This window comes from Paroedura picta, chromosome 2, assembly GCF_049243985.1.
Source record: "Paroedura picta isolate Pp20150507F chromosome 2, Ppicta_v3.0, whole genome shotgun sequence".
NCBI lineage: Eukaryota > Metazoa > Chordata > Lepidosauria > Squamata > Gekkonidae > Paroedura > Paroedura picta.
The window spans coordinates 103550407-103571655 of NC_135370.1; the positions used below are offsets into that span (position 1 = coordinate 103550407).

The window sequence follows — 21249 nt, forward strand, 5'->3', positions numbered from 1 at the left end:
AGCCCCCCCCCCCCTTTAAATGCACTTTGTTTTAATTCTGGAACACTGGAAACACAAGCCATTGTAATGAATGGGATCATTTCAGTGTAGTGCCCTCGTATAGCTACACTTTTGAAGGAACATTAGTAAGATCCCCATGTTAATAGATATTGATGCTTGCCATGCTCTAGCAGGACCCAAGCCTGTAAAAGGATCAGCGAGGGCTCTCTCATCAAGTGATCTGGTGTTACTACATGTGTCCAGTCCTACGACAGAAACTAAACTTAAATCGTAAATCGTGCAACAAGTAGTCAGGTATTCCAGGCACTCTGGATATCTCCCAAGGAGCAGACACCTTGCTCCAACATATATCTAAGCCAAAATGAGCTTGAATATTTCTCATCATGCTGCCATTTATCCCAGCCTGAGCCCTACCACCTAAATTTCCTATCTTTCTGGTGATACAGCCAGAAGTATTGTCTTCTTTAGGCCATGGGTACTGGGAATCATGAGGTCTATAGTGATGAGAGTAGTGGCTTCTTTGGAGTAATATATCTTGGTGCCAAACTAAACAACAGTGACGTGAATGTCATTCTACTCAGAGTGGGAGGAAGACCCAGTGCTAGGTCTGGGTTCTTGACACTATTTTCTTTAGATACTATAATAATGACATTAAAGCTGCTTTTCAAATTCATCTCATTGCACTGTTTGAAGCCTGACACAATATGGGGCCAATTGTGCATATCTTTACAACCTTATTATTTGTCTGATCTCGATGACAATTGCATGATAAGGCTATCCACAGTTGACCCCATTGAAGTGACAGCTATGGGATACAGTAAAGTGAATTCTATGCAGTTGCTGTGACATCTAAAGAACCTCTTATGTTCTTTAAATCAGTACCATTGATAAAACTACTTAAAATTACAGAAAATTACAGAAAGTACATTAATCGACACCAATATATCATCTTAATTTTAAAATGGATACTTACAGAATTTTGGAGAAATATATTATTGGAATAACTTGATTCTTTAATCTGAAAGTTTTAAAATCAAACAATAGAGAAATTTGAATATGGATAAAAATAATAGATAATTCCAAACTGCTTTCTTTTCTTCGTTAAAAGATTTTCAACTATTGTTTTTCACAGGGCTACTGTTTTCTTTCACCGGATAGGAAGAAAAAAGTAATGATATGCTTAACTTGTGCAAAGGCCAAAAGAGGAAAGGAAGAACTGAGAAAATTGTCCCCTGGCACTCTGTTCTTCTGTGCATCTGGTTCTGAAGAAGCAGATGATTTTTCCATGTGGCCCTTTAAGTGTCTTAATGTTAAGAAGGTATATTTTATAAAATTGTGGTTCACCATAATGAATCATTTTCTGACCTTCTCCTTTGAAGAGTTTTGAAATATTTGAAATCTACTCATGGAACTGGAGATCAAAATTAAATTTACAATTTTACTGGCTCGAGTAATGGTCTTTCTGGCAGTTAACAAGGGGTGCTATAATTTATCCATTTGACCTTCAGTATGTGGCAATGTCCTGAACATTAAGAATATAAAAGCTCTGTTGGATCACACTAAGCATAGTAGTCCAACATCCTGGCAAAACATCAACCAAAACTAATGCTTCTAAGAAGTCCACAAGCAGTGCATGAAGTCTTGCCTGTAGTTCATCCCAGTGGCAAACTTGAAGTTCCATTTCATTATGATGGCTATTCCTTATTAAATAGCTATTCTATGTCAATTCCATCAGTCCCCTTTGAATAACTGCTGTCCTTCACAGCTGATTTCCTCAAAAATCTTATGACACTTTAAAAATCCAGTAAGATGAAATTCAGCTGACAGTGGCTGTTAGGAACACAAATACTGATTGCCAGCATCACAAATATTACACACAAAGCTGGTTTTAAAGTTATATTGTAAAAAGAAATAAGAGGTCGAAGTTCACTTCGTGTGCCTGCCAATTGACTGGTCAGAAATTGAACGCTGGCTAGCTGTTGCTTGAGGATATTATAGTAGTAAAGCCCATTGCATGCTAGAATGTGCAATGGGCACTAGCTCAGAGGTTGGTGTGGGTTTTGTGCCTCACTTGGAAGCTAGCAACCCTAAGAGGAGGTCTCTCTGTGTACAACAGTCCTGTCCCAAGTCAGGATCTAGCAGACCTAGGAAATGTGGAACCTACATATATCAGGCAATCTTACCTCCTCTCTGCAATGCTTTCTTGACCTGAAATAGGCCAGGGGGTGCTATGCGGCTAGATGGGTGGCTGCTGATGCATTATACCCTGTAGAGGCCCCACTTCCAAACCTCAGGGAATATTTCCAGCCCATGGGTAGCCAACCTCCAGGTGGGGCCTTGAGATCTCCTGGAATTACCGCTCATCTCCAGGCAATAAAGATCAGCTCCCCAGGCAAAAATGGAGAAAGAACTCTGTAGTATTGTATTCCACTGAGGGTTAGGAATGCCAGGCTTCCAGATCTGGAAGTACAGCTGATCTCCAGGAAGTTAGTCTGAAGGAGAAAGATCTCCCCCTTCACACACACCCCTTCAAAAGGAATGCACATGGTCACCGATACCTCTGCATTGCTCTCAGAAGAGCAGTGGTGATGGCTGCCCCTTAACATGACACACACAGAGAGACAGATAGACAGTAGGCATTTTGAGGCATTTTGAGGCTTGACTTCCAATTCACAAAAAATGCTTTCAACTCTACTGTCACTAATCTCCAGGTGGGGCCTGGAGATTTATCAGAATGACAATTCATCTTCAGAATATATAGATCAGCTCCCCAGACAAAAAAAAAATGGCTTCTTTGGAGGGTGAACTCTAAGGCATTGTACCTTTTTGAAGCCCCATCTCTAAATCTCACTTTCATTGGCTTGGCTAGCACAATCTGTTGCTGATACCTACGGCTGGCAACTGCAATTCCTGTTGTTGTCCTCAAGGCCAAGTCATTGCCTAATAAAACACCTAGTCCCCCCTCCCAAAGTTTCACTGTCTACTGTCCTGTACAGCCTTTGTATGTAAAAAGGTAAAGGTATCCCCTGTGCAAGCACCGAGTCATGTCTGACTCTTGGGGTGACGCCCTCTAGCGTTTTCATTGCAGACTCAATACGGGGTGGTTTACCAGTGCCTTCCCCAGTCATTACTGTTTACCCCCCAGCAAGCTGGGTACTCATTTTACCGACCTCGGAAGGATGGAAGGCTGAGTCAACCTTGAGTTGGCTGCTGGGATTGAACTCCCAGCCTCATGGGCAGAGCTTTCAGACTGCATGTCTGCTGCCTTACCACTCTGCACCACAAGAGGCTCTTTTTATGCAAACTTCCTAGCTAATTCCACTTGAAATTCTGAGCCACATATTCCATTGATTTCATAGGACTTTCCTGGCAAATATTGATTTTTATTTACCAGACCAAGCTTAAACAAACTCACTTCAGCCCCTATGTCTCTCCAGACAGTTAGTTAGTTAGTTAGTTAGTTAGTTAGTTAGTTTCCTTCCTTCCTTCCTTCCTTCCTTCCTTCCTTCCTTCCTTCCTTCCTTCCTTCCTTCCTTCCTTCCTTCCTTCCTTCCTTCCTTCCTTCCTTCCTTCTCTGTAGCTCTCTGAAGATTCGAGGCCTACCTCATAGTTCTTGTGCAGATGAAACTGGATCCTGTTGTGAGGGTTCTTTTGCCTCCTGTTTCATCAGCACAACAGCCCTGTCCACCCAAAGCAGCCATTTCTGCCTGGGGAGCTGATCTTTATAGTCTGGAGATGAGCAGTAATTCCAGGAGATCTCCAGGCCTCACTGGGAGGCTGGCTACCCCTGGGTTGGAAATATTCCTTTAGATTTGAAAGTGGGGCTTCAAAAGGGTATAATGCCTCTGCAGTTACCCAGCCAGCTACATAGAGCCCCACTGGCCTATTTCAGATCAAGAAAAGGTTGCAGAGAGGAGGTTGCAATAGGTGTAGGTTAATGGTTTGGAATTCCACACTTGCTATGTGTCCTTCAGCCTGACTTGGGTCAGGACTGTTGTGCACAAAAAGACCTCTTAGAGTTGCCAGATGCCAAGTGAGGCACTAAACCTACACCAAACCATGAGCTAGTGCCTGTACTAGTTCTAAGATAAAAGCTAAATTAAAGGACTTTTTAACAAGTTTTGTATTGTTTTGAAAACACTTTTTAACATTCAAGTGGGTAGCCGTGTTTGGTCTGAAGTAGCACAACAAAATCAGAGTCCAATAGCACCTTTAAAACTCTTCCTCAATGCATGCACTCAAAAGCTCATGCCTTGAATAAATCTTTGTTGGTCTTAAAGGTGCTATTGGACTCTGATTTTGTAGTGCAATCTTAAGAATACTTTCCAGGGTGTAAATCCTTTTGAATAAAATGGGACCTATTTCTGACAAGACTTGCTCTCATAAGTATTAACTTTAAAGAAATGTTGATTCCGTTGTTTCATAATAATAAACTAATAAACTTGTAATTAATATAAGAAAAAACATTTTGATGATTATATGTCTTTATTCTAAATAAAATGAATGTTAAAATAATGTGACAATTTAGTAGCTGACTAGAAAATTGAAATCTCTTTCTAGCAATCCATGCTTAAACTAGGAAATAATGACACAGGATTTTGGGGATGAGGATTTTCACTAAGGTCTAAATGACAGAATGGAGTCCTAGGGCTCTTCTGACCCAGAGATAATCAATCAGCAGGGCTTCCAGTTGGCCATTTATTTAATTTTCTAATATTCATTTTAATTGCATGTATTTTGCTAACTACTCCTATAAACATTCAATCATAACCTCTTTAGTATATCATCATCCTTCCCATTTGTAATTGTCCAGTTCATAGAGGCACACGTGAAGTTCTTTTCATGTTTTGGTAAAGAGTAATCTCAAAAACCAGAAGTTCCTTTATTTTATTTCCTTTATTTCCTTTATTTCCTTTATTTTCAAGACTAATTTGTCCACATATGAAACTGAAGCTACATTGCATTATTTAGAAGAACTTCTAATATCTTTGAAAACAGAAACCTCATCACAAACTCTTTCAGGAAAGATGTCTCTAGCTGTGAACCAGAAAACAGTGAAAATAATTGCATACAGAAATGGAGCTGGTTACCGAAATGGGCAGTTAATCATTGCTAGTACATTCCCTATGGTGAGTAACTATCATCCAAAGAGATAATCATAATGTAGTTGACAAGGACAAGCAGCAGGTATCAATGACAGATAAAAACAACTAGAATCTCAAATCTGTATTCCTTCATCATATGAATATTTGACCTTGTTGCACATAATCAGTGTTTCAGGTCAGATCCAAAGGCTGTAAGATTGTGCCATGGATCCATTTTGTAACAGGAATAAGTGAAGACAAGTAGGCTGTCATTTTGACATAGGTTGATTGAAGAGAAAAAAGACACATGGCCATATTGATGCAGTGGCACTTGAGAGTGGTCATATGGTTCATTGGTGCCATGCTAATGAAAGGGATGCAGGACCAACTAGTTGCCTGAAAGAAAAGTATGGCATCAAGTTGCATCAAGAAAATGCCATCAAGTTGCAGCTCTCTCATAGTGACCCTGTAGGTCAGGGGTAGTCAACCTGTGGTCCTCCAGATGTTCATGGACTACAATTCATGGGAATTGTAGTCCATGGACATCTGGAGGACCACAGGTTGACTACCCCTACTGTAGGTCACTATGAATGAGTGACCTACAGGGTCAGTATGAGAGTCTCGACCATAGTGCCCATGATTGTCATGGCACCCGCCAACACCATTCCTGTCAGCCATTTCAGCCATTATTAGATTTTAGAAAGTAGGTGGAGCCAAGGAGGGCTTTTGCCCAGAAGGGCTTCCAATTAGCCATTGGAGATCTAACTGACTGTACAGATTTTTAAGCTGTGCTTTGGCAGCAACTGTCCCCACAACTCAAGGACTTTAGTGTATGACTAATTATAACATGTGTGTATGCATGAAAATATTTTAAAACATGCTCAGTTTAAAAAGGCATCCTGTTAAACAGAGATTCTGCCTGAAATTTTGAATAGTTGCTTAGAGTTATGCATGACATTCTCTAACATTTTGTTGTCGGATCTGCCTCCTGTGATGTCAGTTTTGTGGTTGTGCCTACCACCTTTTATCAGAATTCCAAAGCACCCTCATGCTCAAAAATGTTGGAGACTTCTGCTGCAGGGTTTTCAAGCCAAGAAATGGTCAGAGGTTTGCTTGCTTTTGTATTGCAACCCTGGATTTATTTGGTGGTGACCCTTCCAAGTACTAACCAGGAATAACCCTGCTTGGCTTCTAGAATCTGACAGGCTAGCCTCTTTAGTTTCTGGTGATAGAAAGTGCTGTCAAGTCATGGATGACTTCAATTTCCCAGATGTGTGCTGGGAAACAAACTCTGCAAAGCGTCCTCAGTCATGCAACTTTCTGACCTGCCTGGCTGACAATTTCATTTATCAAATGGTAGATGAACCCACAAGAGGTTCAGCCATACTGGACTTAATACTGACCAACAGGCAAGAGTTGATGGATGAGGTGAAGGAGGTGGGGACCCTAGGGGGAAGTGTCCATGTCCTCATAGAATTCGTTTTGAGATGGGGAGGCAAGGAAGCTTGTAGCCAGACGCGGATGTTGGATTTTCATAGGGCAAACTTTAATAAACTCAGAGACATGATGAGTGTCATACCATGGACGAGAATGCTGGAAGGGACGGGAGCATGTGAAGGATGGGCACTACTCAAACAAGAGCTATTGCATGCTCAATCAATGACTATCCCAGAAAGACGAAAACACTGCAGGAGCTCTAAGAAGCCTATTTTGATGAACAGAGAACTTCAAGAGGAACTAAGAAAGAAAAGGCAAATGTTCAGGAAATGGAGGGAAGGACAGAGCTCTCAAGAAGAGTATCTACAGGTTACTAGGCACTGTAGATCAATCATCAGAAAGGCCAAAGCTGAGAGTGAGCTAAGATTGGCTAGGGAAGCCCACTGTAACAAGAAAAGATTTTTCAGTTATGTGAGGAGCAAACGTAAAGTAAAGGAGGCAATAGGCCCACTGTTGGGTGCGGGTGGACAAACTCTAACGGAGGATGCAGAGAAAGCAGAAAGGCTCAGCACCAATTTTACATCTGTTTTTTTCCCACAGGTCAAAGGGTTTAGGCACATCTAGAGATGGCATTAGCCAAGAGATAGTGTCTGGGTGGCAGGTTGACATGGACAGAGAGGTTGTTGAGAGGCATTTAGCTGCACTAGATGAGTTAAAATCCCCTGGGCCGGATGAAATGCACCCGAGAGTGTTCAAAGAACTTTCCAGAGAACTTGCACAACCCTTGTCCATCATCTTTGGAACCTTTTTAAGGACTGGAGATGTCCTGGAGGACTGGAAGAGAGCAAACGTTATTCCGATCTTCAAATAAAGGAGGAAGGATGACCCGGGAAACTACAGACCAGTGAGTCTGACCTCTGTTGTGGGGAAGATAACGGAGCAGTTATTAAAGGGAGTGATCTGCAAACATCTGGAGGACAATTTGGTGATCCAAGGAAGTCAGCATGGATTTGTCTCCAACAGGTCCTGTCAGACCAACACGGTTTCCTTTTTTGACCAAGTTACAGGTTTGCTGGATCGTGGAAATTCGGTTGATGTCGTTTATTTGGATTTTAGTAAAGCTTTTGATAAGGTTCCCCATGATGTTCCGATGGATAAATTGAAGGACTGCAATCTGGATTTTCAGATAGTTGGGTGGATAGGGAATTGGTTAAAGAACCGCACTCAAAGAATTGTTGTCAATGGTGTTTCATCAGACTGGAGGGAGGTGAGCAGCGGGGTACCTCAGGGCTCGGTGCTTGGTCCGGTACTTTTAAACATATTTATTAATGATCTAGATGAGGGGGTGGAAGGACTACTCATCAAGTTTGTAGATAACACCAAATTGGCAAACACTCCAGAAGATAGAGACAGAGTTCAACGAGATCTGAACACAATGGAAAAATGGACAAATGAGAACAAGATGCAATGGCATAAAGACTAGATTTAAAGCCCATTGTATGTTTAAATACAATGGGCGCTAGAACGGGAAGATTAGAGAGTGCCCGTGGTGGCAGGGTGTTAGTGGTGTTAGGGCAGAATGGATGGGAGAGTTTAAGAAAGTAAGTGTAAGAAAACTGTCTTCCTTGTTCTTTCTCTCTTGTATGTCTCTGGCTGTGTCTCTGTGTTTTTATCTCTCAATCTCCCTCGCTCTCTGCTTCGCGGCTCCTGATTGGTCCTCTCCTCCCTGACAGGGCTTACTCTTTTATTTAGTCCGTGGCGCCCGGCGGGCGCCACGGGACGTTTAAAGATAAGTGTAAAGTTCTGCATCTGGGTCAGAAAAATAAAAAGCATGCCTACTGGATGGGGGATATGCTTCTAGGTAACACTGTGTGTGAACGAGACCTTGGGGTACTTGTGGATTGTAAACTAAACATGAGCAGGCAGTGTGATGCAGCGGTAAAAAAGGCGAATGCCATTTTGGGCTATATCAACAGGGGCATCACATCAAAATCACAAGATGTCATAGTCCCATTGTATACGGCACTGGTCAGACCACACCTGGAGTACTGTGTGCATTTCTGGAGGCCTCACTTCAAAAAGGACGTAGATAAAATTGAAAGGGTACAGAGGAGAGTGACGAGGATGATCTGGGGTCAAGGGACCAAGCCCTCTGAAGATAGGTTGAGGGACTTGGGAATGTTCAGCCTGGAGAAAAGGAGGCTGAGAGGGGACATGATAACCCTCTTTAAGTATTTGAAAGGTTGTCATTTGGAGGAGGGCAGGATGCTGTTCCCATTGGCTGCAGAGGAAAGGACATGCAGTAATAGGTTTAAACTACAAGTACAACAATATAGGCTAGATGTCAGGAAAAAAATGTTCACAGTCAGAGTAGTTCAGCAGTGGAATAGGCTGCCTAAGGAGGTGGTGAGCTCCCCCTCACTGGCAGTCTTCAAGCAAAGATTGGATACACACTTTTCTTGGATGCTTTAGGATGCTTTGGGCTGATCCTGAGTTGAGCAGGGGGTTGGACTAGATGGCTTGTATGGCACCTTCCAACTCTGTGATTCTATGATTCTAAGTCACAGCCAATCTATAGTGACCTTGTAGGGTTTTCAAGGCCAAAGACATTCAGAGGTGGTTTGCTATTGCCCTCCTTTCTATATCCATCCTGGACTTCCTTGATCATCTCCAATCCAAATACTCACCAGGGCTGAACTTGCTTTGCTTCTGAGATCTGATGAGATTGGCCCAGGCCATCCAGGTCAGGTCTGGTTTCTACATCACATCAAACTGGGCACTGTGACTGAAATCAGCAGTTGACTTATCAAGGTGAGGAAGAATGAAGTGACCTCCTTAGCAAGCAGTTTTTCAGTGCCATAGAGATTGATAAATTGTCATAGAGTGGCGGATGGTTTTTAAAATTATTATTGAAAGTGAAGGGAGTGACATTTCATTTTTTCCTCAGGTATCAAGATATTTGTGGCAGGTTCTGTGATGTATTCCCTACTAAATGCAGAAAATCTGCATCATTGAAGGTGAAGGGAGTGTCATATCTTTTTTTTTTTTGCAGGTGCCAGGATATCGTAACAGGTCCTCTGATACATTCCCTACTAGATGTAGAAAATCTCACATCATCGCTTGAAAACTAGATGTAAACACAGGCCATTTAATTTTCTTTAGTCATTTCTTGCTGTGTTCTGGAATTTGTATTTGGATGAAGTTTAGGTTCCTCAGAGAAAGGTTCCTGTTTTGGGAGATGTGCACAACCAAACAACCAATCCTGAGGATCAACATAATGTATGGGATTTGACATTTTTGCAAATCTTGCAATAACAATAACCTCCATGGTTGAAATCCAGAGTTTAGTCTGTGGCAGCGAAAAATAAACAGCAATATTGTAATACCTGAAAAACTAGCAATATTTCTCACATAGGTTTTTATGGACATCAGCACATGTTTTCCAGATACTGTGAAAGGATCCTTATATCTGGTTTTTGGCAAGCTTTGATTACATATTATTAACTCCCCCCTCCTTTTCCCCCCTTTAGCTTCTGTCTTTATGTACAAAACAACTGGAACTCTACAGGGCAGCTTGTAGACTGTACACCAGCAAGGGAACATTAATCCTTACACTGCAAGATTTGATCATGTGGGCTGTAAATGATTTTTTTAGGAAGCAGGAATCTAAAGAAGCAGAAGAATGTGCCATTTCTGTTCCTGGTCCTAAAGGAAATGTATCTGTGTTGTTTGCAAAAGGTATAATATCTCAACAAGTTCCAATTTAATGTGCATTTAACTGGTATGTAAATTATCTTACTTTACAGAGCCTACCTTTTTTTTAGTACCAACGCTGGAGGGAGGATTTTTGCTGGTTTGCTAGCAATAAATATAGAAATCTATTGCTTTCTTTTCTCATTTTCATGAAAAAATAATGCTTCCTTAGGGGGGAAAGATAAATGCTACTACATTGTATTGGAACATGTTTAATTATTTTCATTTTGTTTTAGAATGCTTCTGAAGGTTCTAATTACTTTAGTTATTGGTACAATACATGTTATCATGAATCATTTAATGGACCAAAAATGCATAACACAAACATAAACACATAGAGAATCAAAACATTTATTTTGACACACAAACTGTTACAATTCATTAGGCTCCAGGCTCCCGTCAATAACTGGAGAACACTTTCTCCTGCAGTGTCATGTCTGAGAAAGAGCGGCCGCAAATTAACACGACCGCCATTGAAGCCACAGCGTGTGGGGCGGGATAGCACTCTAAGGGAGCTCCAGGGATGGGCGACACTGAAGCGGCATAGATGTGCTGTGTCAGTAAGGGGACAGAGCGTGGGTGGTGTCTTTATATGGCGCCACATGCTCGGCAGCCAGCCTCTTCTCCCTGGCCAGCCAAGCGAGCTGCTTCCCACCTGCCCACCCTACCTTTAATGTGGTATTTGGAGTGTTGTGCTGATTGGGGTTTCTGTGTTTGTGGAGTGAAATGTTACATGTTGTCACAGCTGGCAGAGAATAAGGGGAAAGAGCCTAACCATGGAAGGGGAGCTTAGGAAATGGGAAGGCTTCCCAATATGGGGGGCCTCAGAAAGACCCAGAAATTTTGTGTGAGGCCAATCCGGCTGGGAAGGCCCAAAATCACTCGCAGGTACAGGTGGCCTGGAATGGGGCTGAGGGAGCTTTACGCCTCCTAAGGCATTTCAGGCTACCTTTGTAAGGCACTCCAGGTAGCAAGGATCCCATCGCCCAGCAGGGGTCTGGGACGGGATACCCAGGCTGCTGCCAGGAGGAAAAGGTCAGATGACCTTTGGTTATTGGGTTAGGCTCCTGTTCCCCTTAGTGGGACAACACTTTGATGTTGATTTGTTATAAAATGAAAGCTGTAACCTGTTTGCCAAACGTTGGAAAGTGTGAGTGTCATCCTTAAGCCCAACTGTATGCCTACAAGTCAAAAACTCCATTTAGCTAGTGTTTGCTTGGAGTGATTTATCAAATATAGTTGGCCAAAAAGATCTCATCCGAACTGTTTTATTCCATCTCTCTCAACTATTTCCTTAGCAACATGTTAGCCTACAAGAAGCCTCTCATTATATTTGCTGGTACTTTGTATTCAGCTTCTTACAAAGCTTCCAGATCCTTACCCCATCCGTTCAAAACTTAAAAGGCAGGAAACGTCTAAAAGCCAGGCTTAATCATCAGTTCAGCAGAAGGCTAGTTCAACAAAAGGCTAGTTCTGTTTGAAGACTAGTAAATATAGTTAATACCTATTTTATAAATAAACTTAATTCCTGATATTTAATGGAGTTACTTTGTATGACATATAGAACCTAAAGTTGTCAGCAGGGGACAGGATAACAATGGCAAGATTAAGGTGAGAAATAGTATGGAAAACACTAACATGAAAGTATGTTAAGGGAGCTAAGTATGAGACTACGGATCTGGTTCTGTGGTTCATTTGGCTCCAGTAACGCAGTTCATATGATAAGTTTAACACATAGGAATAAAAGTCACCTGCTGTTTTCACACTGTTACCCAATATTTGTGTAGTTAGGAACTAAAGTGAGCTGTGAATGAAACTGTTTATTTCCTTGATGTATGCCCTATCGCTCTCCCCAACAAGGACTCAAATTAGTGTATATTGTTCTCCTCTCCTGCATTTTATTCTCACAACAGCCCTCTGAGGTAGGCTAGGCTGAGAGTATGGGAATGGCCAAGTTCTCCCAGTGAACTTCCATTGCAGAGCGGGAATTTGAACCTGGGTCTCTCCTATCCTGGTCTGCCACTGTAACCATACACTGACTATCTCAATGCAAAGTTACTCTAGTCTAAACCTGCTGGTCAAAGAGCTTAGACTGAAGTTGCACAGGGCTACCCTGTAATTCTCCAGTGTATGATTGTAAACCAAGAGCCAGCTTGGTGTAATGGTTAGGAGTGCCGACTTTGATTCCCCGCTCCCCCGCATGCAGCCAGCTGGGTGACCTTGGGCTCGCCACAGCACTGATAAAGCTGTTCTGACCGAGCAGTGCTATCAGGGCTCTCTCAACCTCACCCACCCCACAGGGTGTCTGTTGTGGGTAGAGCAAAGGGAAGGTGAATGTAAGCCGCTTTGAGCCTCCTTTGGGTAGAGAAAAGTGGCATATAAGAACCAACTCTTCTTCTTCTTAAATACAGTACTACTTGAAAGGGGTGGGACAGCCATATGATGACACTGAATCAGTTAAAAGATAAAACTATGCCATTTTTTCTCTGTCTATACCAAGATAATCCAGCAGAGGAAATGAACATCAAGTGTGCATCATCAGTGATGACTCCAGATAGTTTGATTGATGATCATTTGCTTAGCATCATTATAAGAAATCCTATTGAGGTTTGGGTTTCCAGTGGAGAACCTTTTCTGCCTTTGAATAGTAAGTTATGGAAGAAAATATTTTGTTGTTTCATGGCATTATCTAAGCACAAACATTTCTATGCTGCTACAATATAAAATGTAAATATTTTAATACATTTTGTTAAGTTTCAGAGAGGTACATTTAGTTTCCATTTGATCCTTTTGAGTGGCAGGCTTCATGCCAACTTACAAAGAGTCTTGATGTGCAACATGTGTAGCTGCCATTCAAGAAACACAAATCCAAAGCTGCTCCAGGCAAGCAGAGGTGATCTCGTAGGTCTTGTTCGTGCTTCTATGGAGTGCTGTCAAGTTGTGGCTGACTTATGGCAACCCTGTAGAGTTTTCAAGGCAAGAGAGATTTAGAGGGGGCTTTGCCATTGCCTTCCTCTGCATCGGGGCCCTGGACCTCCTTGGTCACCTCCCATCCAAATGCTAACCAGGGCCAACCCTGCTTACTCCAGATAGGATAAGATCAGAGTAGCCTGGGCTATAGTTCTTAGCATCTACAAAAATGCTGCGAATGCCAACAATTGGCCTTTATCAACAGGTTATGTAAAATCAACAGTCCTGTCTCAGTGATGGGATCACTAGGATGACTAGAATCTGCTACCTTCAGTGTGCCTATCATTGTAGCCATTGCCTGTGAGTGCGGAATGTTCCGATGGTGCTGCTCAGCTTTTTCATGCCATGCAAGATTCTACATACGCATTCTTAAGCTCTACAGTCTTTCAGGTTCTTGTGGGAATGCTTACCTTTTAATTACATGTTTATAATTGAATTTGTTTAGCTTGCTAACAGTATAGAATGCTTTAAAAACTATTTGCTGAAATAGATCCAATTATGCTTACCGCTAATCTTTACAGGTTCTGCAGTACAAAATGGCTTTAAAAGTAACTAAGTAGTAGAAATAATGTGCATTTTTTATTACAGCTTTGCAAAAGGCAGAAAGGCAAGAACGACAAAACTGGCTGGAAAAGGATAAAATTCTTGCAAACTTAGATGCAATGAAACACAAAATGAGACAACTACAAGGTTTGTATCCCAGTGCAAATAGAATTCACTTATTGTCACTTTTATTTTCTTTTACTATACTCAGACGCACACACACAACTGGAGTGGGGACCACAAAGACTTGCTGGGGCATCCATTCTTCTCCTCCACACACTTTCCTCTTTCCCTTCCTTGAAAACACCATAACCTCTTACCTTTTCGTGGTTCCCTCACTCCTTCCCACCCACCAGCCAAACTACTTTGATCCAATTATGCTAGCTGATAATCTTTACAGGTTCCACAGTACAAAATCCCTCCACTTTTATTATTCCTAGTTTCCTTTCCCCAGGCAGCTTCTCCCTGGGAAAAGTCTGGCTGTGTTGCTCAGTGCTGGTGATTGGGCAAGATTCGTTGTATGGTGGAGATCTTACAAATGCTTATCCTCCTGGCTTGGACCCAATGAATCCTCTCCCAAAGACGAAAAAAGCCCTGGAAAGGGCCCTGCCCTTGCCCCTACATTTTATAAACAGAAATCAAAGCCATCTAGCAACAGCCCCAGTCCTTTTATTACTTTGGGGGTTAGGAACACACACACTGGTGTTTTTTTGTTTTGTTTTGTTTTTTGTTTAGATTTCAGAATTTTCTACAAACCTGGGTTTTTTCCCCCCAGGTTTGTATAAAGATCTGCCTTTCATGGCTCCGGTCTCTGAATTTAAATATCCACAAACTTGGCCATGTTGAGAATTAGATAACTATTTCTGCAAAGAGGGGTAGAACACACATGGCCTCCTGCTTGCAAACACAGGATGGTAAACTTCGTGTTTGCAGCCCTCCTCATGGAAAATAACTCCCATGTTTTTCTTCTGCCCCGTCATGGCTTTTTGCCTCCTGACAAGGATGCAAGGGTGGAGTTTATAGCATTACCCATTTCTGAGGTCCCTTCCCTTCTCAAATTCCACCATCCCCAGGTTCTCCCCACCAAAATAATTCTAAGAATTTCCTAATCTCTTTCCCTCCTCTTGGCATTCTCCATATCTCATCAACCCACTTCTTATTTGCCTCCCATCTTCAGCTTTATTTAGTCTTTATTTCATTTATATCCCACATTTCTCCACAGTGGAGACCAAAGCAACTTACATTATTCTCTTCTCCTTTGTATCTACACAACAACTCTGTGAGACAGGTTGGGCTGAAAATATGTCACTGGTCCAGTGAGCTGCCACAGCAAGATGGGGATCTGAACCTGGGACTTGTAGACCCTAATGTGAAGCTCTAACTGCTACACCATACAGGCTTTTATAGGATGGCTACTGTTGACAAGTAAAAAGCAACCAGGCCTACTTATGTCATGCAAATTAAGTGGCATCAAGTCACTCAAAGGTTGCTGCCAGACTTAGGGTTTCCAGCCTCCAAGAGGCACCTGGAAATCCCCAGAATTTCAGCTGAACTCCAGACATGTGTCCTGCTGGAGAAAATGACTGCTTTGGAGTGTAGACTCTGCGGCTACCATGCAGAGACCCCTTCCCTCTCCTCTCTTCATCACAGAATCTCCAGGAATCTTCCAGCATCCAGCATGCAACCCTTGCCAGACCTGGCACCAATGTACTCTCATTCAAAGGCCAAAATAAGGCTGGAAAGGGCCCTCCCTCCTCCCCCTATCTTTTACTGAGAGAGCCAAGCTTGGAATGTTTGGTTGCCTAGTAACAGTCACTGAGGGAACCCATAGCTTAAAGCTACATGTGCTCCTTTTATCATTTTTATGCTCCCAGGGTTTTTTTAGATTTCACATTTCATATTTGTAGAAAGATCTGTGTTGCTTGTTCATAGCTTCAGTCACTGGATTTAAGTATTAGAATATAAATTGTTTAAAGATTATATTGATGGTTACTTTTATTACAGATATGCTCTTCACCTTCAATTGTTTCCAATCTGAAACATTAAATTCAAAGTGCTGGTGATTCCCCTCCCTGAGATTTAATATGGCATGGGGATTCCCACTCCAGTGCTGGACATTCCATTTTATACACTGGCTTTGAAACACCAAAAATTTCCACTGATGGAAGGAATTTGTGTCAACAGAATGTACTTTCCTTGCTTGTTCTCCTGTTACACCCCCAAATATACCCATTAATTCTGTTTCTGGGAGAAAGGGGACCCCTATGAACAGGATGAGTTATAGTCACTGGTTTGTGAAAGGAGGTCAAAAAGTCCAACAACCAGAAGGATATCATTTTCCATGCTTGTTCTGAAGTCTTCCCACTGCACGCATGCATGCATGCACTCACGTGCACACACACGCACACCCACACACACAGGCAGATTCTCTGGAGCAACCAAGAATATAGTGATGGTGGGAGTGGCGTATAGAAGTGCTTTTTACTTACACAACGGACATTTTGAGTCCCATTCTCAGTGAATACATGGAATTTTATTAGTACAGGAAATTCAAGACATTTTCGGTGTTCATTTGACCTTTTTTCACTTTTGTCTATGACTGAATTAAAGGAAAATACCTTCAAATAAGATGCATTGAAAATAACAGTCTAGGCCGTCCTTTCTTTAGGGCGTCGCAGAACAAAATTTCAGCCAGCTAGTATGGTGCCCACTAAGAGTCCCCTACAGCCTGTGGTAGTAGAAGGGGGCTGGACTGAAGAAACCGAAGAAGAAATGAAGCTCATGGAAAATATCCTACATACAGAGGTATGGGCTTGGGCTTGTAAAATCTAAATATATTTTTAACATGAAATCTATTGTAAGCTGCTGAATCCAGTTCTTATCACAACTGTAGTTCCAGTGCTAAAGAGCAAGGTTAGAGGGGAATGAAGAAATAAGAGCATCATTTTATCCAAACGTTTTTATTTATTTATTATATTTATATACCGCCCTCCCCAGAGGCTCAGGGCGGTTTACATAAAACGTAGAAAACAATACAAGAAACAATCCAAAGTTTTGGCTTCCATGTTTCCCTTCCCCAAATACCTCCTAGTTTCAGTAGAAATCAAGATCTGTTTTAGCACTACTAATTATTAATTGGCCCTATTGATTGCATATCTGCTGAGTCACCTTCTCTTAACTCCTCCTCTATCTGATGCTCTTGAATTCTATCCCAGACAGCTAAGGACTAGAATAATGGCCTAATAGAGATTTTTTAAAATAGTGCTTTAATGTCATTAATTTTCCAGTTTAAATTAGCTATGGCAACTAAATTAAAGTACATATCTATTCATTTTGGGGTTTGATTCATTTACAACTGACTACATGTCCCTTAAGAGCCCTTTGTGGTGCAGAGTGGTAAGGCAGCAGACATGCAGTCTGAAAGCTCTGCCCATGAGGCTGGGAGTTCAATCCCAGCAGCTGGCTCAAGGTTGACTCGGCCTTCCACCCTTCCTAGGTCAGTAAAATGAGTACCCGGCTTGCTTCTGGGAGGTAAACAGTAATGACTGGGGAAGGCACTGGCAAACCACCCCGTATTGAGTCTGCCATGAAAACGCTAGAGGGTGACCCCAAGGGTCAGACTTGCACAGGGGATACCTTTATCTTTACTTTACATGTCCCTTAAACCAATTAGCATTTTTGAAACTGGAGTCCAGTTCCTTCAAGGAGTCCATGAACCCTTTGTAAAGTCATCTCTTCTCATGCTCATCTGGCTGATGTGAACTAGGAGCCTGGTCACTTTTCTAGGAATGGGCTAGAAATATGGGCTAGAAATGTCTCAGAGGGACAAAAATGGCTTCTCTGTTGACAGGAGCTCATAAAGTCACTGTTATGCACACTCACTTTAGAGCCTAGTCAAAAAGGCATTGGTTGCCAAAATCCAATAATCTTAGAAACTGTAACTGGCAAAGTAGTACCAAGAAAGTGCAGGTTTCATATAGATATACCATCATTATAGTTATTTCAGGATTAAAATAAGACTAATTTCCATTCTATTTTCCAATGCAAAGGATTTCACCATACAAACAGATTGTGGACCAAAACATCTTCCAAGGACCCTATTGGAAGAAGAGACTCTTAAGATGAAGAAAGTCTTCTTAGGTTGAAGGACCGCTTGTCTCAGTGGAGTGGTTGGATATGTGTAGGATTCTCCCCAGAGAAATGCCACGCTGTATTGATAGTCAAAAACAACCAATGATTGTTTTCAGTAGACTGCTAGGGAGGAGATGAAGGTTCATGTGTCCATGAATATTTTTATAACAAAATGGAGGTCACCTAGATTGCTAAAGTTTGAGAACTACTGCTGTAAATCATGCTTAGTTACATTAACAAATGCTGCTGTATTTATTATATTTCCAGGCATTATAAACATATTCCATGGTGAATTCTTCCCCCCCAAAAAAACTTATTTCTATTTTGCTAGATGTAACTGATTGCTTGGAATTAATCACACATTCCAATTTCATGATTTTGGGATTAATTTTAGGTGCACCTTTCAGAGATTCAAGCATTCCAGTTCAAAAGAACTTCTCCTAAACTACTTTCAAAAATTCACAGAAGTGTGTACATTCAGCCTACAACCAAAAGGGTATGGGTTTACATGAATGGATATAGACCAGAGCAAGGAATTCATGCCTGGGGAAAAACAATGGCAGAGGTAAAGATAAAGCAGAAAAACCTTTTTCCAAATAGTTCCTTACTGCTGTTGACTAGATTAAGCCCAGTTCCTGCATATTTGACTCTGGGATTGCATTAGTAAACCAAGCTCCATATCTAAATACATCCCTTCCTAATAGTTTGACTTATGGAAAGGGGAGGCAATTTGCACTGATTCCCCCCTTCTGCAACAGACCTCCAACTTCCCATATGCTGTTCCTGCAGGGCTCTTGTCCCCCAGAAGCAGCATACCAGGAGGGGGGCATTTGGGGCTCCAGCAGCAGGAGGGAAGTGAGAAAGGTTTCACTTCAATGATAATGCTTCATCATCATGGTTGTATGAACAAAATAGTATCTAAAGGAAATTAAGGTGCAGCAAATTTGATTTTGATTATGAGCTATTAATCTAAAACCTACAAGATTCTTCTTTGGCCCATTATAAAGAAGATAGCGCCGATACAACCTAATTCCTCTTATATCTATATCAAAGAGCACTGCGCTCTACCAACACCAACAACCTTGTGCATGTCTGTTTGTGCGTGTGTGACATTTTCCTTATAATTAAATGCAGTAGATATGTGCTTTCTCTTGAGGATGATAAAGTGGAAGTCAGTATTTTCTAGTTTGAAATATGTACTCGCAAACCAACATGGAATACTGAAAACTTAACCAATGTTTCCATTTTAGCTACTTGATAGCTGCACAATGCAACTAAAATTGCCACAGCCTGCAAAGATACTATACACACCTCATGGTGACCAACTGCAATCATGGGATGAAATAGAAAGAGACATGGTACTTTGTGTTTCCACAGGACAGCCCTTTATAAGCAGAAAAGGTAATTTAACACTGCTTCAGCTAAATTCTTGCAAATATCCAGTGGCAGATCGGTCATTAATACTGCCAGAAAAACAAGGCTACCCCATGCTAGGGCCACCCTGGCACAAAAAGGGGAGAGAACTGCTGTGAGCCAGCAGTCAAACCCAGGTAGAGACAGAGTCACCTGGCCTGATTGGCTATCCACAGCATCAGGAAAGAAGCACCTGACCCATCCCTATTTATTCCAAATATGCCAAAATATGTGATGCTTTGCTGACTGGCTATGCTGTTTCTCCCTGTTTTAGGGATGGAGTTGGGCTGGAAGGAGGGGGGTGCAACTGGCTCAGGCACTTTTCCAGGCTCTTTTTTCCCTCCCATTCCATGTGCAAATGCCAACAAATGCACTAAATAGTGTTGTTTTTGCATATACCCTGCATGCAAGTTCTAAAGCATTGTGGTAATGGTGGTGATGTTAGCCCTGTTCTGTATCATTGAAGTTAGTTTTGCTCCTGGAAGTCCAATTGGTATAGTTATGGATGACTTTGCCTCAACATGATTCAAAATGGACCCAATCAGAATAAATGATTTTAAGACAATTCTGAAATAAATTTTAAATATTAAATTTTTATATTTAATATTTTAAGAGAATGTATTATTGGTCTTTCTGTCATGACTAGCCTGTCAACTGAGTACTAGTTTTTGTTGGAAAACACAAGATCTGTAGTGTGCATGATTCAAAAACATATGAAGAGTGTCCTACAGTGGGCATCTGAGGAGATGTGTATTTAGCATAGATAAGGAACTTCCTGATATTTTTTCAAATATTCTCCTTCTATGTCCTGATTAAGAGCCTCTTGTGGCGCAGAGTGGTAAGGCAGCCATCTGAAAACTTTGCCCATGAGGCTGGGAGATCAATCCCAGCAGCCAGCTCAAGGTTGACTCAGCCTTCCATCCTTCTGAGGTCGGTAAAATGAGTACCCAGCTTGCTGGGGGGTAAACGGTAATGACTGGGGAAGGCACTGGCAAACCACCCCGTATTGAGTCTGCCATGAAAATGCTAGAGGGCATCACCCCAAGGGTCAGACATGACTCGGTGCTTGCACAGGGGATACCTTTACCTTTACCTTATGTCCTGATTGGCTCTTTTGGAGACTTCCTGCTTCTTTGAGTATAGTTCCTCTCTGTTTGCGTCCAGAGCAGAACAGTTTTCTCTCTCCTCTTTCTATATGAAGTTGTTTCTCTGCATTGTAACATTATTCTTTTAAGCAGCTTGGTGAATTGCTTATCTCCTGCATATTTAAACTCTGACAAGAGTTTTGGTGTATTGGATTCCTTTGACCAGAAAGGCAGAGTTGTCAGATCTTCCTGGCTACCATAGAGTTTCCAGTGATTTCTAGAGTAATGTGAAGCCACTACTGGGTTTTCTATGAAAGTGATATCATTTCAAGCACAATCCTCCCCCCCCCCCGAATTTCCTGGGTGGCAGCTAGAAATGCTAGCTCTGGACCAGGAAATATCTGGAGGTGTTGAGAGTGGAGCCTAGAAGGACAGAGTTTGGGGAGGGAGGCACTTCAGTGGGGTATAATGCCTTAAAAACTACCTCCCAAAGAAGTCTAAGCCTCCCAACATGGCCATTTTATTCAGATAAACTGATTTCTGTTGCCTGAGATGTTGTAATTCAAGGAAATTTTCAGCTACCACCTGGAAGTAAACATTTCTAAATAAATATTAAAAAATCATAGTCCAGAGGAGTCGACTGAAGATAGCGCCGTAACAACTGGGCTTCTGTCCGGCTCTTAAGCCATGCTGAGGGTCAGGAGCAACCGCACCTGGCTGACCTGAGCAGATACGCAAATCTGCTCGCCGGTCGCCCCAGGAACCGGATCGGCATCCTGAGGGTCCTACAGATCCGTGGGGAGGTAGGGAGACCGAGCTCTCCGGATCAACAG

The 21249-nt window shown here is 41.9% G+C and overlaps 1 protein-coding gene across 4 annotated transcripts in view; it reads left to right on the forward strand.

The window, feature by feature from the left end:
* Positions 1 to 21249, forward strand: part of DCDC1 (doublecortin domain containing 1) — a 396547-nt gene that overhangs the window by 362636 nt on the left and 12662 nt on the right. For all 4 annotated transcript variants that reach the window (XM_077321955.1, XM_077321952.1, XM_077321953.1 and 1 more), the window contains 8 exons: positions 1133 to 1318; positions 4926 to 5129; positions 10052 to 10259; positions 12775 to 12921; positions 13833 to 13934; positions 16456 to 16592; positions 18313 to 18483; positions 19169 to 19319. In XM_077321955.1, coding sequence (XP_077178070.1) covers positions 1133 to 1318; positions 4926 to 5129; positions 10052 to 10259; positions 12775 to 12921; positions 13833 to 13934; positions 16456 to 16592; positions 18313 to 18483; positions 19169 to 19319 — 1306 coding nt within the window. The remainder of the gene's footprint in view (positions 1 to 1132; positions 1319 to 4925; positions 5130 to 10051; positions 10260 to 12774; positions 12922 to 13832; positions 13935 to 16455; positions 16593 to 18312; positions 18484 to 19168; positions 19320 to 21249) is intronic.